Source organism: Esox lucius, chromosome 20, assembly GCF_011004845.1.
Source record: "Esox lucius isolate fEsoLuc1 chromosome 20, fEsoLuc1.pri, whole genome shotgun sequence".
In the NCBI taxonomy this organism is placed as follows: domain Eukaryota; kingdom Metazoa; phylum Chordata; class Actinopteri; order Esociformes; family Esocidae; genus Esox; species Esox lucius.
In genome coordinates, this window is record NC_047588.1 from 17,343,461 (window position 1) to 17,361,022 (window position 17,562).

At 42.2% G+C, this 17,562-nt stretch overlaps 1 protein-coding gene across 1 annotated transcript in view; it reads right to left on the bottom strand.

Annotated features, from left to right (window-relative positions):
• Positions 1–1,502: 1,502 nt before the first annotated feature.
• npr1b (natriuretic peptide receptor 1b) overlaps positions 1,503–17,562 on the bottom strand; it is a 37,160-nt gene continuing 21,100 nt past the window's right edge. The window contains exons 7-23 of the mRNA XM_010885113.4: positions 10,488–10,582; positions 9,536–9,671; positions 9,314–9,398; positions 8,137–8,257; positions 7,948–8,022; positions 7,796–7,873; positions 6,640–6,744; positions 6,456–6,527; positions 6,141–6,303; positions 5,719–5,874; positions 4,838–5,006; positions 3,791–3,937; positions 3,596–3,719; positions 3,434–3,502; positions 3,174–3,348; positions 2,975–3,073; positions 1,503–2,874 (exon numbers count right to left, since the gene is read on the bottom strand). Coding sequence (XP_010883415.2) covers positions 2,717–2,874; positions 2,975–3,073; positions 3,174–3,348; positions 3,434–3,502; positions 3,596–3,719; positions 3,791–3,937; positions 4,838–5,006; positions 5,719–5,874; positions 6,141–6,303; positions 6,456–6,527; positions 6,640–6,744; positions 7,796–7,873; positions 7,948–8,022; positions 8,137–8,257; positions 9,314–9,398; positions 9,536–9,671; positions 10,488–10,582 — 2,027 coding nt within the window. The 3' untranslated portion in view covers positions 1,503–2,716. The remainder of the gene's footprint in view (positions 2,875–2,974; positions 3,074–3,173; positions 3,349–3,433; positions 3,503–3,595; positions 3,720–3,790; positions 3,938–4,837; positions 5,007–5,718; positions 5,875–6,140; positions 6,304–6,455; positions 6,528–6,639; positions 6,745–7,795; positions 7,874–7,947; positions 8,023–8,136; positions 8,258–9,313; positions 9,399–9,535; positions 9,672–10,487; positions 10,583–17,562) is intronic.

Genomic DNA, 17,562 nt, shown 5'->3' on the forward strand with positions numbered 1-17,562 from the left:
GCAGTACATGTGTACCTGAGGCGGGGCCAAAACTGCTGGACCAGCCTGAGCCAGGAAGTTTTAATGTAGTGAACAGAATTTTTTTATGTTTGTGATAGTGAAAATAAGGATCACATATAGTTTAAATTACAAATTTGTTAGATAAACATACACTACCGGTTTTCGAACACCCACATTTTTCCGGTTTAAATTGAAATTCAAGCAGTTTAACACCAGTGAGTAACCTGAAATGTTACAACAGTAAGTGGAAAACTGCCAGAGGTCAATTCCTATTTAGGTTATCAAAAAAAAGTTAATTAAGCGTTGAAAGTTGATGCTAACAATTCCTACCGGTGTTCCATCTTTTTGTTACAAACCCGTTGTCTGTATACAAGCAGTGTTTGAACAGACTGTGTTATAACACCATGTTAAGCATTATTTGGACACTATTGTATTGCAGGAAGTATTATGCAGGAAGTAGTATATTGCTATCATAATGGTGAGGTAAATGCAATTAACAAAGAAAAACAGACAGACTCATAACCATTAAAAGTGTAGGTCTTTCCTTTAGAGAAAAAGCAAAGAAAGCCAAGGTGTCTGTGAGTATAGTTTCCTACACCATCAAAGGGCACTTGGAAACTGGAGGAAACTGTCAGGAAAAGATCTGACAGAACGAAAGACACAACAGAATCAGACACGTTTTTGAGACAAAACACAGGACAAAACCTACACAAATGAACAGGTCAAGTGGCAGTAAGAAAGCCCTTGCTAAGATATAAGAAAAATAAGAAAAAGTGGCTCGCCTGGGCCATGAAGCACCACCCAGTGGACTACTGAAGACAGGAAAAAGGCATTTTTGGTTCTTCACGCAGGGCTTTTACATGTCGTAAGCGAAAGAATAGTTCCTCAGTATGTGACACCAACTGTAAATCATGGAGGAAGCATGATTGTCTGGTGCTCTTTTGCTGGATCCAGAGTCAGCTACCTGCACAGAATGAGTGGCATCCTGAACCAAAACAGCTACCACAGCATTTTGCAGCGCCCTTTGGTGTATGCCTAGTTGGTCATTATGACCCCAAACATACCTCCAGGCTAAGTCAGAACTACCTTGGAAGAAAATAATAAGACTTATAGGCTTCAAATCATGGAATGGCCAGGACAGTCTCCAGACTTAAACCCCACCGAGCTGGTTTGGGAAATGCTAGGCAGAAGAAAGAAAGCAAAGCAACCTACAATTGCAACACATGTGTGGGAACCTCTGCAACAGTGTTGGGAAAAATGTACTGAACAATATTTTATTTTCACAGTAGAAAGAATGCCACAAGTGGCTGTTATATCTGCCAAAGGTGGCTACTTTGGGAAACATGTAATTACCCTTAGTTAAATAGATTACCCTTAGTTTTTATCTTACATTTTTTATTTGTTCTATGCTTTAATGTCAAAATTAAGTAATTAAACTGTAAAATGTCTATAAAAACTGGAAAGATGTACTGGTAGTGTACCCTTTAAAAACTGATAAAGTTGGCACGTTGTTTAAACCTTCTAATAATGCCTTTCTCACACACATGCTTGGGATTAACTGACATTAAACACGTACACATAAACAATGTAAAACAACCAGTTGTAAATGTTTGTGTATTTACTGATTATATCAGAAAAACCCAATGAACAGAAAACATATGCCTTCACATGAAGTGGATATATAATGTCTTATATACATTTTTGACCTATTCAAGACTTCTGAACAGATGGTGAACACCACTGCCTTGATCTTGCAAAAAAAACAACATACCATTGACTCTCAAGTCTCAAAGTCACAGGTTATTATGAACACCAAACCCTGTAAGAGTTCCCTGCTAGTGACCTTTTATGAAATGATCGCTCAGTTTGTGTTGCGGTGTCTTGTCCATCATTTTCCTAAGATAATGATCATAGTTCCAGCATTTCAGACATGTCTAGTGAGTCCCTACTGATCCCTGTTCAGGACATGCTGCTCAGTCATCCCAATTTCAATGTGTATGATATAAGCAGTATGTGTGTTTGAAACCCACAATGAATTACACTGAACTCAGATTAGACAGACTCATTCATACTTTTACTGTGAATAATCAAACAGTATATGCTGTCAAAGAAATTGGATGCTTTTCTTTATTTCACCAGAGTATTTTTATGTTTTTTAAGTGCATTTCTGTGACTTGCCCTTCAGGCAATAAAAAAATAATCTATTAAGAGATAAACAACATCTGTATTGTACAAAATAATATGACTGATATGACTGTAAAGAAATCATATCCCAAGATATTCAGTACTATACAAACACCCAAAAATAGACTACCATCTGGTTGGGTCTGGGAATGAATGATCACACACAGTGCCATGGAAATGAATGAAATATCACATGTTCATTAAAATACAACAATACCATTAGTGTTTCATTCAGAACCTCAAACATAGAAAAGAAAACTAAAAACACGAACAAACATAACATGAAATAAACACTAACTATATCTCCTTAGAATCTAGACAACTGAAGGAGGGATGAAGTGACCAAGGTTCTCCACATCCTCATTTTCCTTCATCCTTGACCTCATCTTTCTCCCTCTGCAAATCATTCCTGCACCAGGCCACTTCAATCAATGGCTCCACTTAATTTTCTCGTGTTTGCCTCCAACCCTCTTCAATCATGAAATTCATCCCTTTTCTGGCCTCCTGCGCTTCTTTCCTTGGTGTTGTCCCTTTAGCTTGTTAACTCTTGGATTTTGCTCTCCCCCAGTAGCCAATAGGTAGTCATCTTCCCCTTGCCCTTCATCTCCACGTCTCCTCTCAGCTCCAGCTGGAAGCAGTTGAACTCCTGGAGGACGTCACGCGTGGCAGCAGACACATGAATCTTCAGAGCTGTGAGGAACAAAATGATCCCAGATCAATGAACTTAGTACCAAATTGCAATGAATAGTGGCAGACCTGTGGACCCTGTTGTTTTACTATCCTGGCTTACCTTCACCATTGGACTCCAGCCTTGAGGAGGTGTTGACTGTGTCTCCAAACAGACAATACCGTGGCATCTTCAGCCCCACCACTCCTGCACACACCGGACCTGGATATGAAGTGGATTGAAATAGTCAACCATGGAACTTATATATCATCAGTATCTTTTAGTTATAGAGAGACTAGTATGTTGCATGCTCTCAACTCACCACTGTGGATGCCAATGCGCAGTTTGAGCTGCTGGTCTGGCTGGTGGCGGATCTTGAAGGTGCGCACGGCATCGAGCAGAGCCAGAGCCATGCGGGCGATTTCTCTGCCGTGCAGCTTCCCATTCCTTACAGGCAGGCCGGACACCACCATGTATGCATCACCGATGGTCTCCACCTGGGGGCGCCACCGAGACAACAGAGGCAGATCAGGTCAGTGTTGGTCCGGAAGGAGCATCTCAATAGCTACTTGTAACTCATACCTTGTAAACGTCAAAGTTGTCTATGATGGCATCGAAGCAGGTGTAGAGGTCATTGAGAAGGGTCACCACCTAAAGGGGAGACACAACGAGGACTACTTCAGAACTCTGGTAGGGTCCGTGTTTGTAACCTGTGGGAGTAGTGTCGGTGTGCCTGCCTCTCACCTGCATGGGCGTGCTCTCGGATGATATGGCAGTGAAGCCCACTATGTCACTGAAGTAGATGGTGACGGAGTCAAAGGCCTCTGCCTGCACCGTCTCCCCTCTCTTCAGCTGCTCGGCCACTGAACTGCAGGTACGGGACGTAACATTATGCACTGTGTGTGTGTCTGTGTGTGTGTGTGTGGAGCACAGACTCACTGTGGTAGTATCTGGTAGAGCAGGGCCTCAGCCTTGCGTCTCTCCTCATGGTAGGCCTGCGTTCTCTCCTCCACCAGCTCCTCCAGGTTGTTTGCATACTGCTCCATACGGGACAGCAGGTTATCCAGGATGTTAGTGCTGCACTCCCTACACACACAACAAACACACACATACACACACACACAGTCAAAATCTGCTTTTCTGGAGTAGAGATCAACAGGCACTAATGACATCATGTGACACTCTCACTGCCCCCACCCCTCCCACCACTCCCACCCCTCCCACCCCTCCCACCTGTCCCACCCCTCCCACCTGTCCCACCCCTCCCACCTGTCCCACCACTCCCACCCCTCCCACCCCTCCCACCCCTCCCACCTGTCCCACCCCTCCCACCTGTCCCACCCCTCCCACCTGTCCCACCCCTCCCACCTGTCCTACCCGTCCCACCCCTCCCATCTGTCCCACCTGTCCTACCCGTCCCACCCCTCCCACCTGTCCTACCCGTCCCACCCCTCCCACCTGTCCTACCCGTCCCACCCCTCCCATCTGTCCCACCCCTCCCACCTGTCCTACCCGTCCCACCCCTCCCACCTGTCCTACCCGTCCCACCCCTCCCATCTGTCCCACCTGTCCTACCCGTCCCACCCCTCCCACCTGTCCTACCCGTCCCACCCCTCCCATCTGTCCTACCCATCCCACCCATCCCACCCATCCCACCTGTCCCACCCCTCCCACCACTCCCACCCCTCCCACCTGTCCCACCCCTCCCACCACTCCCACCCCTCCCACCTGTCCCACCCCTCCCACCTGTCCCACCTGTCCCACCCCTCCCACCTGTCCCACCCCTCCCACCTGTCCTACCCGTCCCACCCATCCCACCTGTCCCACCCCTCCCACCTGTCCTACCCGTCCCACCCCTCCCACCTGTCCTACCCGTCCCACCCCTCCCACCTGTCCTACCCGTCCCACCCGTCCCATCTGTCCCACCCCTCCCACCTGTCCTACCCGTCCCACCCGTCCCATCTGTCCCACCCCTCCTACACCCACCTGTTCTGTTTGTGCAGCAGAAGTTTGATGTGGTTGAACTCGGGCCTTTCGCTGGGCTCCTCTGCCCAGCAGCGCTGCATGAGTTGGCCCAGCTCCTTGCTGTGCATCTGAGGGTTGACTGAAGGCCGCAGGTACGGCCACTCCCCTAGAATGACCCGGTCCACTATCTCTGGGGAGAGCAGACAGGGACATCAATGAGACAGGATTATTGACATGTACTTTATTTGCTCCAAGCACATGTCACAGTCAAGTGGTACATGCTTGCAGAAAAAAGCCCTGTAGCAGAAAGCTCATACACTGTTGTCCCAGACCTTAGCAGTGAGTGTTGCAATTTTATATTGATTTGAATTCATCTATTAATATTATACCTTGCCTCACTGGCTTGCTGACTGGCTTGCTGACTGGCTAGGAAATCAATCTTCTGATGACCTCCGTGGTGTTCTCTTACTACCTGTTTTTGAACTTGCATGTTCACTGTGCTCCTAATCACTTAAATACAAACAAGCTAAGTTCTGTCGGGAACACGCAACTTTTCATGGCGTGGTCGGCAAAAGGATCTATACTTCAGTCACAGGTTATTGGATTATCATTAGAACAGCAAATGTTAAGGAGTGAGATAAGGTTGTGAGAGCATTTACCTAAAAGGGACTTTTATACTAAATAAGCTTGTATGAGGACAAATCCTATTTGCCCCTATTTTATCATAAGACTGTTTGCTACCTATGTATGGGGAGGTACTGTGACGCTTCTGTGACACTTATTATACCTAATAATTAATAACCAGGAATGAAAGTGTTATGTGACATGAGACAATCCTTTCCATAGTCAGAGTCCCCTATATTAGCCTTCATACCTGGTATATACAGTTAACTGTGTGTTACCTTTGGGACTGAGAGGTTCCCCCTCCAGATAGAAGGCTCCATGGCGCAGCGCCACCTCCTGGAGAACAACACCAAAGCTGTAGACATCAGCCTTCTGGGTGCCACCAGGTGGGGGACAGTCCACTCTCAGCAGTTCAGGGGCCATCCACAGCTTCCCTACATACAAAGATGGACAAATCAACTAAGAGTAGAATGAAGATGCCTTTAGACACTGGTCTAATCTGGAGCTTTTTTCCGGTTCCAATCTTTTCATACCTACATACAGTATGAACACAGAACCTAATCGAGCATCTGACCTGTAACACAGTTCTTCAGTTCTAGGTTAGCAGGATTAACACTGACTGAAGGTCAGTTCAGTATGTCATTCTGTTGTGGTTAAACATCTCAGCAGGATCAAATCCCGGCAGAGACAGGTGACTCACGGGCATAGTAAGAATGGGCATCGTCATCTGTGTCGCTCCCGGCACGGAAACTGGACAGGCCGTAGTCTGTGATCTTCAACACAAAGCGGTTATCAACCACGCAGTTGGATGACTTCAGGTTGCCATGGGAGATGATGACACTGTTGTGGAGGAACGCCATGCCCTGGTGGGACAGTGACAGAACAAAGAGGATCCATCATTCACAGGATTTAATGGAATCATACATCGACTGCAGATAAGTTATAATTTGATTTCTGAAGGTGATTAAAGGTGACATGGAAAGATAAGCAAGAAAGTATGTAATACAGCAGGTACCTTGACAATGTCGTTGATTAAAGAGTATTTGAATATCCAATCCAGCGTGATGCTTTCGTTTTCCATGATGTCCTGATCAAACACACACAAACACATGCTCATTTTACAGAAGGAACATGTTCTCTGAGGACTTCATGGGTTAGCGGCCATGTTGTGGAGGGGGTGGGGGTGTGTGGGGGGGTACCTGCAGGCTGCCCCGGGGGCAGTACTCTGTGATGATGCAGATGTTGGGAGGGTCGATACAGGCTCCGATGAAGCGGGTCAGGTGCTCGTTCTGAACATCACGCATCTGAAAAGAAAGGAAAAAGACACCAGGCCACTGACACAATAGGAAAAAGAGCTATTCTCCATCAGACCCAAATACTTTCATAATATCTACATTTCTTTAACATACTGTACATTTTGTTTTCGAAAACGCAGACCTTTCGCTTCCTTAAAGGTCAATTGAAATTGATTTGTGTTTTTTACCAATTTCCATAACATTGTTTGAAATGTAGAAGAAAAATATGATTCCTTTTTAAATGTCAATGAAAAATAAAACACGTCTCTGAATCAATACATGTTGAAAAGACCTCTCTCAAAGCTTTGTACTGATATCTTTTCCAATATTCTTTCCAAAATTCTTCGGCCCTGACAAGGTTTTTACAAACATGACTAGGCAGCAATTTTCAGTCTTGCCCTGAATTTTAAGAGATGGATGGAAGAGACTGGGTGGTTTAATACATCATCCACAGAATACATATTAACTTGACCATGCTTGAAGAAATACTAACTGTCTGATATGTTGGGGCTAACATCTACCAATCACTCCCCTTCTTTACGAGACTTTCAAAAAAGTTAAGTTAAAACTGTGCCTGAAGTCAAACTTGACTGAGGGACCTTAAAAACTACATGTAAATATCTGTTATTTCACTCAGGATCCATGTAACTTAATGTGATTATTAAGTGATTTTTGGCTACTTTAACTAATTTAGGCTGGCCTAAACAAAATAGGGATGAACTATATTTGAATTACACATTTGTATTAATTTGTAAAATTCAAAAATCTACAATGTTTCTTTCACTTTCACATTAGAGTATTTCCTGTAGATAAAAAACTACAAAGCACAATTAAATCCAATTTAATCCCAAATTGAAATTCAACAAAATACAAAAAGGTCCAAACTTGTTAATACTTATTCAATCCACAGTATTACACCGCTAAAGTACAGACAATACTCAAATACACTCCCATGCATTTTACCCACTATTTGCTACACCTTCAGATACTGCTTTTATCAGTAGTTAATTCAGGCCATGTTATTGAAAAATACTCTAAAGTACAGATAATAAGTACTTACATGTTTCAGTTCAAACAGCACATTTCGGGTTAGCTCAATGCGTTTCCTGTTGATGTTCTTGATGGCTACTAGGTTCCCCTGAAAAACATTCATCATGTAATCCAACTGCCATTAAAACGGTCCCTTCTTTTATCGGCACACACCCTTCTTACCTTGTAGTAGCCCGTTTTAGCGAACACCTGAAAGTTTCCATCTCCAGTTAGTAAAGAACCGTAGTTGGAGCCCCTCTGTTAATGAAGCCATAGGTAGGATGGGGTCACTATTTTGCCTTCATTACTGTGTTAAGCAATGTGTGTGTGCGCAGGTTTGCAACAGTGCGTGTGTGTGGAGTGTGGAATCACCAGGGACAAGGTGAACTTGCTGCCTGCGCTCCGCACTAATTTTTCCAGGTTGCTCATCTGAATATCCTCCCAGGAGATCCTCCACAGCTGAGCCACCAACTCCTCCTCAAGCTTCAACTTCCTGTGTGTGTGTTTGTGAGATACAAGTAAACACATTTCCCCTTTAGATATACGCAATTTAAAAATATATATATGAATACATTAGAAACTCACTGTTGATTCCACAAATGAAATGCCTTCTAACACTAAAAGCAGTGTCAACATAGCTGCCACCTTGAAGATGACAACATGTTGACATTACTGAAGTATTGAGAAACTTGGGTCTGAAGGGTTTTGGAACAGCGTCAAGGTGTGCATGACATGACATGGTTAAAGCCAGCAGCACTTCCTAGTGACTGGGAATACTCAACTGAAAAACATTGAAAACAAAACTATGGTGTCAAAGTCAGGGCACACTGCTGGGATTTTGCAGAAATTGCGATCACTTAGTGCTTGTCGTACCTTCGATCGATAACTCCCCTCGTGCTGTGTTTTGTAGACCACCCACCACTAGCATCTAGCATCTAGCAATGTGTCTTCTTGAATTGTTAGTCGCTAGACACCAGTTATGAACCAATCAGAAAACGGGAGAAGAAACCGCTAGTAAAAGTCAACAAGTGCAAGAGAGGGTCTTGGAGTCTTGGGAGACTTTGTGGGTTTGGATTTTCCTCATTTGTTATTTTGATAAATCAAGATCGGGTGAGGGTGGAGCTTAAAGTTGGACAGCGATTTTAGGCCTGAGTGAAGATGATAAACAACTTACAGTAGTTCCCACAGCCACAAAATCTAAATTGGTTATATCATAAAAATTCTATAAAAACAATATTCGCTTTTTGTACTGATGAACAAGGGTTAAAGTAGCAGAAGCGTCGGGGCCGGCGTTCTTTGTACAACGGTACACACAGCTGTCAACAGCATTCCAGCCCAGGAGTACAGTAAAACATTTAGAAAAAAGTCCCTTTCTTTCAGGAATAACCAACTAGCTAAAACATTATTTTGTATGGGGCGCACATCACAACTTAGGGGCACCACCTTCCATGGTTTTACCACACAACAGTGGTATTTGGAGTCTTTTAATGTAAGCCCTCTGGATGCTTCACAGAACTATATCAATCCCATCTACACCCACTTTACTCACCTGTATATGAAGACAGATATGGTGAGGATGATGATAATGATGAAGAACACCACAATTGTGACCATCTGGAGAATGGTGATGGTTCCTGGAAACAGACACAGGGGGGAAGATGAATAAGGACCGTTTGTTTTCCGTACATTCAGCCTCAGTGTGCCTAACAGTGTCAGTCATCATGCGGAGATGACTGACACCTGGGCTACGTCTAGAGACAGATGGACTGACGTGCGAGGCAGGCTGGGTTGTCCTTCTTGAAGCCGCAGACGGGGACGTCCAGAGGAGCAGAGCCCCCTGGCCAGTGAATCCTTTTTCCTGATACAGCCATCAGCTTCTTCTGAGAGCCGTTGAACACCTGGACGATCTGCCAAGGAACACAGTCACATCACTTATTATTACATGTTAAAAGATGTATAACTATAAACCCTTAACACACACACACACAGAGGGAAATGTATCCACTGTCTCCGTTTCCAAATGGGTGCACACACGCGTACACACACACCACAAACACACACAACAAACACACACACAACAAACACACAGTCAAACTATGCTTTTTTGGAGTAGAGGCACTAATGACATCATGTGACATCACGTTTTTTGGACCAGTCAGTCATTAACCTCAGAGTGGCTTGCCACCATTTTACTAGTCACAGGGCTTTCAGTAGAACATCTGATTACATCACAGAAACACACTGGCACTGGGTGGTTGAATGTTGTATTTTTGTATTATAATATGTACTCTAGGATGGGTGCATTCATACTTCTGTTATATTACTGTTGTTTGTTATAATGTGTGTACTTGGCTTCAAAGAAATGCACACAACTGATTTCTCTATCATTCCCATTCTGGTTTTAATTAAAACAAATGGAAACAAGCTATATAATTGTCACTTCATTAACCTGGACGGAGGTATTTGAAAACACTCTAGTGCCAATAAAAATGATGTTACTGCCTCTGGAGTTGTTCTCCATTCTCCAAAAACACAGAGACTCTACACAGCCTGGCAACTTTGTTAAATTAGCGACCATCACTGGCTGCATGCGACCCAGGTGGCTTCAGTCTATGAGTGCAGAGGTTGAGAGAAAGAGAGAACCAGACTGAAGGAGTGTGTGGGCACATGTGTTTAAGTATGTGTGTGTGTTTGTGTGCCAGCCCGCATGTGTGTTCCAGTACCTGGAAATTACTGGTGTCTGTTTCAGTCATGTCCCAGAGGGCAAAGTCGGTCTCTCTGTCCCCATTCTCATCTATCTGCACCAAACCTGTCACACCTGCAGGGAAAGAACCAGAATGAATGGGTAACAAATAGTAAGTAAAAACGGCAAGGGAAGGAGAGAAGTACAAAATGAATTAAATCTTAGATGACTGTCCAAGGCCTAAAATAATAATCTAAGCACTTGGCAGGTAAACAGTAATTACAGGAAACTATTAACGCTGAGAGGCGGAAGCAGATTTCCATTTGAAAAGAGTGGAGTGGTGTTGTCCTTATTAGCTGACACCAGAAAACAAATTAAAATGCAAAATGACAGTACTATGCTTGAGCAATTCTGCAAATAAATCTACAAGATTGCCATCTAGTTTGGGCATGACTAATTTATGGCGGCTGGAGGTGCAGATAATAGTTAGAGAGCAATTCCATATTACTGGCATGTAAATGTCAAATCCAGATGGGGTTATTGTAGTAATAAATAAACATGCAGGTGTCATCTCCATGAAACAAAAGATAGGGACTGACAAAAGATTGGCTAGATGGAGATTCAGAAGATAGGGGCTGACAGATGATTGGCTAGATGGAGGTTACATAAATGGGCAGGGGTTTGATAATGATTAACTTGGTCTGGTCTGGGAAAATTACATTTAGCCAGCGGTTAAACAGGGGGCTGCATGGTGTCTGGTTCCTAAAGCACAAGTAGGAGGAGTGGCGTTATGATTTAGTACCTATTTAATAGAACAGCATACACTTAACATTGACCAATGACCTGATGCATGTGCTAGTTGGGTTACATCATCACAACTTCCTGGAATTGTGAGTAGCAGTTCTTTGGGGAATGGTCCCCCCCAGCCGATCTGTGTGGAAAGGCCCATCGAGTAATTTTTCACAACAAGCCATTATTCACCTCTGTCCCAACCTGTAATTAGTATTATAAGCACCGTCCAAACTCAGGACTTGAAACTGTGTGTCCCGAGCAATAAAAGCTGCATTGCAAGTGGAAACAGACTAAAAAAACACTTAAAATTTATTTCAGTAATCTGTCCAATCTGTCACTGGCATTGATTTTTTTTATTGCATACTGATGAAACAGCTGGTGGAATTTGGTGACTTCAAACTGGCACTATGCAAACTATTTTCTGTAGCCACCACCCAACGTGTTATTCAGCAATTATGTCAGCGATAGCTAGGATATGCTAAGTGGTCATTCCAGTTTGTTAACAGTTGTTTCAGAAAATGCAGATTGATACCATTGTGAACAGAACAGACCAGTAAACTTAGAAAGTATAAGTTTAGTTGAAAATTTGACATTCATAGGTTCTTTGAGTTAAACAACACCACTAATCTTAGTTGGAAGTGTTTTGGAGAAGGTTTTTGTTGCTTGGAATGCAAAGTTTCAATTTCACGAATTTGTAAAATGCTAATAATGTTAATTCGAGGTTGGGACAGAGTTGAATAATGTTTTGTTGTGAAAATTGTTGTGAAAAATGTTGTGAAGAACAACTCAAGGTAAGTGTTATTTCACTCAAATATGAATCGAATGATCACTTTAAACCTTTAAATAAACAGGAATATCTCGTGGACACTTTGTAAACACTGTAATTCATCCATAATATTATCTGGCCTGCCTCCTCACATCAGAGTTTTAAACTCATTGAGGGCACTAATGTCCTGTTTACCTCAGGTTGTAAACAGTGGGTTTGATTCCCATGAAGGACCAGTGTGCACTCACTACTGTAAGGCACTCTGGATTAATTAATAAAACGCAATAGATTGTAGACTATTCAATGCCTCGGTTGTACAATAGAAATAGGCTACATTAACCAACTGTGTAAAGCCCAATTGTAAATCGAGCCACCATCCCAAAAATCAAGTATTGTGGGGAAAATAGAAATCAGGATTTCACTTTGAGCTTCCTCACAGGATTATGGATGATAAATTGAAGGACAATTTATCATCCAGCCGTTTAGCTACGTATTTGAATAATTACTTATTATTAGAAATGTCCTTGTTTTCTAAATAAATTAAACTGATCAGAAATACAGTGTGGACACTGTTAATCTTGGAAACGGCAAATGTTTAATGGAATATCTACACAGGCGTACAGAGGCCCATTATCATCAACCATCAGTCCTGTGTTCCAATGGCATGTTGTGTTTTCTAATCCAAGTTGATCATTTCAAAAGGCAATGTGATCATTAGAAAACTATTTTGCAATTATGTTAACTCAGCAGAGAACTGTTGTGCTGATTAAAGGAGCAATAAAACTGGCCTTCTTTAGGCTATATAAGTACCTGTAGTGTCAGCAATTGTGGGTTTGATTATAGGCTCACAATGGCCAGAAACAATGGGCTTTCTTCTGAAACTAATCACTATATTATTTCTGAGAATTAAAGGCGAATTAAAGGAGAATTAAAGGTGAATTAAAAGAGAATTAAATTCCATTAGAGAAATTGCCAAAAAACTGAAGGTATCGTAACAAAGCTGTGTACTACTCCCTTCACAGAACTATGCAAATTGGCTCTAATCAGAATTGAAATAGCAGTTGGAGGCCCTGGTGCAAAACTGAGCAAGTGAACAAATACATTAAATTGTCTAGTTTAAGAAACAGATGCCTCACAGGTCCTCAACGGCAGCTTCATTACAAAGTACCCGCAAAACAGTCTCAACAATGAAGAGGCAACTCTGGGATGCTGTCCTTCGAGGCAGAGTTGCAAAGAAAAAGCCATATCTCAGAGTGGCCAATAAAAAGAAAGTATTAAGTACAAACCCGATTCCAAAAAAAGTTGGGACACTGTACACATTGTGAGTAAAAAAAGATTGGAATAATTTGCAAATCTCATAAACTTATATTTAATTCACAATGGAATATAGGTAACATATCACGTCATGCCAAATATTGGCTCATTTTGGATTTCATGAGAGCTACACATTCCAAAAAAGTTGGGACAGGTAGCAATAAGAAGCTAAATGTACAGATAAGGAACAGCTGGAGGACCAATTTGCAACTTATCATGTCAATTGGCAACATGATTGGGTATAAAAAGAGCCTCTCAGAGTGGCAGTGTCTCTCAGAAGACAAGATGGGCAGAGGATCACCAATTCCCCCAATGCTGCGGCGAAAAATAGTGGAGCAATATCAGAAAGGAGTTTCTCAGAGAAAAATTGCAAAGAGTTTGAAGTTATCATCATCTACAGTGCATAATATCAACCAAAGATTCAGAGAATCTGGAGCAATCTCTGTGCGTAAGGGTCAAGGCCGGAAAACCATACTGGATGCCCGTGATCTTCGGGCCCTCAGACGGCACTGCATCACATACAGGAATGATACTGTCAAGGAAATCACAACATGGGCTCAGGAATACTTCCAGAAAACATTGTCGGTGAACACAATCCACTGTGCCATTCGCCGTTGCCGGCTAAATCTCTATAGGTCAAAAAATAAGCTGTATCTAAACAGGATCCAGAAGCGCAGGCATTTTCTCTGGGCCAAGGATCATTTAAAATGGACTGTGGCAAATGGAAAAGTGTTCTGTTGTCAGACAAATCAAAATTTGAAGTTCAATTTGGAAAACTGGGACGCCATGTCACCCGGACTAAAGAGGACAAGGACAACCCAAGTTGTTATCAGCGCTCAGTTCAGAAGCCTGCATCTCTGATGGTATGGGGTTGCATGAGTGCGTGTGGCATGGGCAGCCTACACATCTGGAAAGGCACCATCAATGCTGACAGTTATAACCAAGTTCTAGAACAACCTATGCTCCCATCCAGACGTTGTCTCTTTCAGGGAAGACCTTGCATTTTCCAACATGACAATGCCAGACCACATACTGCATCAATTACAATGTCATGGCTGCATAGAAGAAGGATCCGGGTACTGAAATGACCAGCCTGCAGTCCAGATCTTTCACTCATAGAAAACCATTGGCGCATCATAAAGAGGAAGGTGCAACAAAGAAGACCTAAGACAGTTGAGCAACTAGAAGCCTGTATTAGACAAGAATGGGACAACATTCCTATTCATAAACTTGAGCAACTTGTCTCCTCAGTCCCCAGACGTTTGCAGTCTGTTATAAAAAGAAGAGGGGATGCCACACTGTGGTAAACATGGCCTTGTCCCAACTTTTTTGAGATGTGTTGATGCCATGAAATTTAAAATTATTTTCCCCTTAAAGCGATTCATTTTCTCAGTTTCAACATTTGATATGTCATCTATGTTGTATTCTGAATAAAATATTGAAATTTGAAACTTCCACATCATTGCATTCTGTTTTTATGTCCCAACTTTTCTGGAATCAGGTTTGTATTATAAGTGGGTAAAAAGTGCTATGGACAACGAATCAAAGTTTGAGGGGTTCGGATCACAAAGAAGAGCTTTCGTGAGACACAAACCAAATGAACAGATGCTGGAGGAGTGCTTGACGCCATCTGTCAAGCATGATGGAGGCAATGTGATGGTTTTGGGGTGCTTTGTGGTGCTTTAGTGGTAGTAAAGTTGAAGATTTGTACAGGGTAAAAGAGATCTTGAAGAAGGAAGACTATCACTCCATTTTGCAACGCTATGCCATACCCTGTGGACAGCGCTTGATTGTAGACAATTTTCCCCTACAACAGGACAATGACCCAAAACACAGCTCCAAACTATGCAAGAACTATTTAGGGAAGAATCAGTCAGCTGGTATTCTTTCTATAATGGAGTGGCCAGCACACTCACCAGATCTCAACCCTGCTGAGCTGTTGTGGGAGCAGCTTGATCATCGGGTACATAAGAAGTGCCCATCAAGCCAATTCAACTTGGGGGAGGTGCTTCAGGAAGAATGGGTTGAAATTTTATGTCATGACATTTCCAAATGACCCCAAACATTTGAACCGAAGTGTATGTCAGATTAAATCAAAATCACAGTTTTAAAGTACTGTTTGTGTCAGGGTCCCTAATCTTTTGAAAAGACAAAGAATAGATTAGTGGTTCACTGATTAGAACCTTTATGGGCTTTGCAACAGCAACAAAGGGTGCTGGGTAATTAACCTTGGGTATTGGAAGCTCTCTGAGACCAATGAGTACAAGCATACCGAATACACAAAACAATATCAGGACACCATGAAACAGCATCTTACAAACATCCTAGAAATCTTCTTGTGGATGTTCCTGGAGACAAACTGGGACCTAAACAAAACCGGGGACCGTAACACAATATCCCAAAAAAGCCCTTAATGCCAACCCTAACTTGGAACCAGACACCAATTCCAGACTGTAGACTTAGGAGAACATTCATATAATGTAAATAATGTAGTCTGTATGGACCAACACTGTTTTTGAAAAATCAAGAAGGCTGATCTCTCTATCTTCTACTGTCCTTCTAGAGGGCCTGAGCCTCTTTCACTCACACAGGAGCATTAGTTAATGGGATGAAAGCCTTAGAGAAAAGCAGCTGTAACTCGATCCTTCCAGCTTCCTCCTCCCTCTGTTCATGCAGTCAGTATTTGCTGCGTCTCATCATTTCTCTTCTTGAAGACATCATCAACAACGGTAAAGCATCCTGTCTGACTCATAAAGTATGGATCACTGTTAATTTGAACAAACCTAAAACGGAAATTAGAATCAAATGGAGATTCCCTACAGAGCCTCCTGAATATGTTTGATTTGCACAGCAGTGTGTCCCTGATGAAAGAACTTGACACATGATTCACCAGTAAAGTATGAATGGCTAACCTAGGTCATCAGGCTCAAGCCACCAGGCTGCCTATTCCTAAATCTGGTGCCCGTTTCCTCCTTCCAAAATTGCATAACGCACATACCTTTTGTCATTTTTGTTAATATATTCACAGTGTAATCAATAAGTATTTGGACAGTTTTGGCTATGTACAATGACCGCAAGGTTAATTAAACTGCGACTGTAAGCGTTCATATTAGGGTATTTACATTCAAATAATGTATTAATTTGGAGTTATGCCTATGCAAATACTGTCCATAAAAAATGAGTTACCCTGTCCAGGAACCTGAAAATGTAGCCAGGTGTCCCTAATCACTGAGAACCCTGGTTCACCCGAGGGAGCTTTGAATACCAAAATGATCCATAGGCAAGATCCTTAGCATTGGCTTTAGTTGCTGACATGCCTTTCGGATAACTTAAAAAAAGGCTGCAAATAACTCCTGGCATGAGGTCAGACTTTAGGATTAGTGTGAAAGGATTAAGAGCCTATTATCTTAGTCATTCAATGAACTTATATTAAATAGTTAATAGAGGCTATTTCAAACTTTCATCATTCAGATAGCCTCAAGGTCATTGCTGAAAATAGGAATGAGTCATACTTACCTGGAAACATTTATTAAAAGTAAAAATAGGATATTGTTTTGACTACTGTAAATTTTCTATGGAAATTGTATCAATTTACTTCACTAAAAATAAAATGAAAATATGTAATTTATTGTTATTTTAACATGTTGGTAAGATTTTATTAAAGCAATAAGGCACACAGAAATACAGTCAAATAAATGGTCTTTTAGGGCTTGTTTTGGATAGGAATGTGAGAATTATTTTTGGGAAGTCCGTTCATTAAATGTTTGAATGAATTTACTGCATTTCAAAAACAAAACTTTTAAACAGTAAGAGAACTAGAACAGTAAATTATTTCGACTTAAAGTGGACAACCAGAAAAATTGTTGTAATACCTTATTCAGACATACAGTTCTGCTACAATAACGTGTCAATACCAGAAACTGATACCCTTTCAGACAACTGCAAAAATGTGCCACATCAGATGCATCTCTACCTTTAAGAAAAGAGAATTATACTCCGACATTGGATATTTAGTATTCTTTCCTTGGCACTATAGACATTGCAGATTATGTGCTGTGTTGTTTTCTATTCCATCTGATGCATTACCCTCCTTCCACACAAAAAACCTGGCTCGTTGACTGGCCCTGCTGTTGCAAAGACGTGGCAAAGCACAAGCTGTGACATATGGAGGACGGAGACGGGGAAAAGACAGGGAGGTGGAGGCAGATGGAGTCAGACAGATAGAGGAATGAGCGTCAAAGAA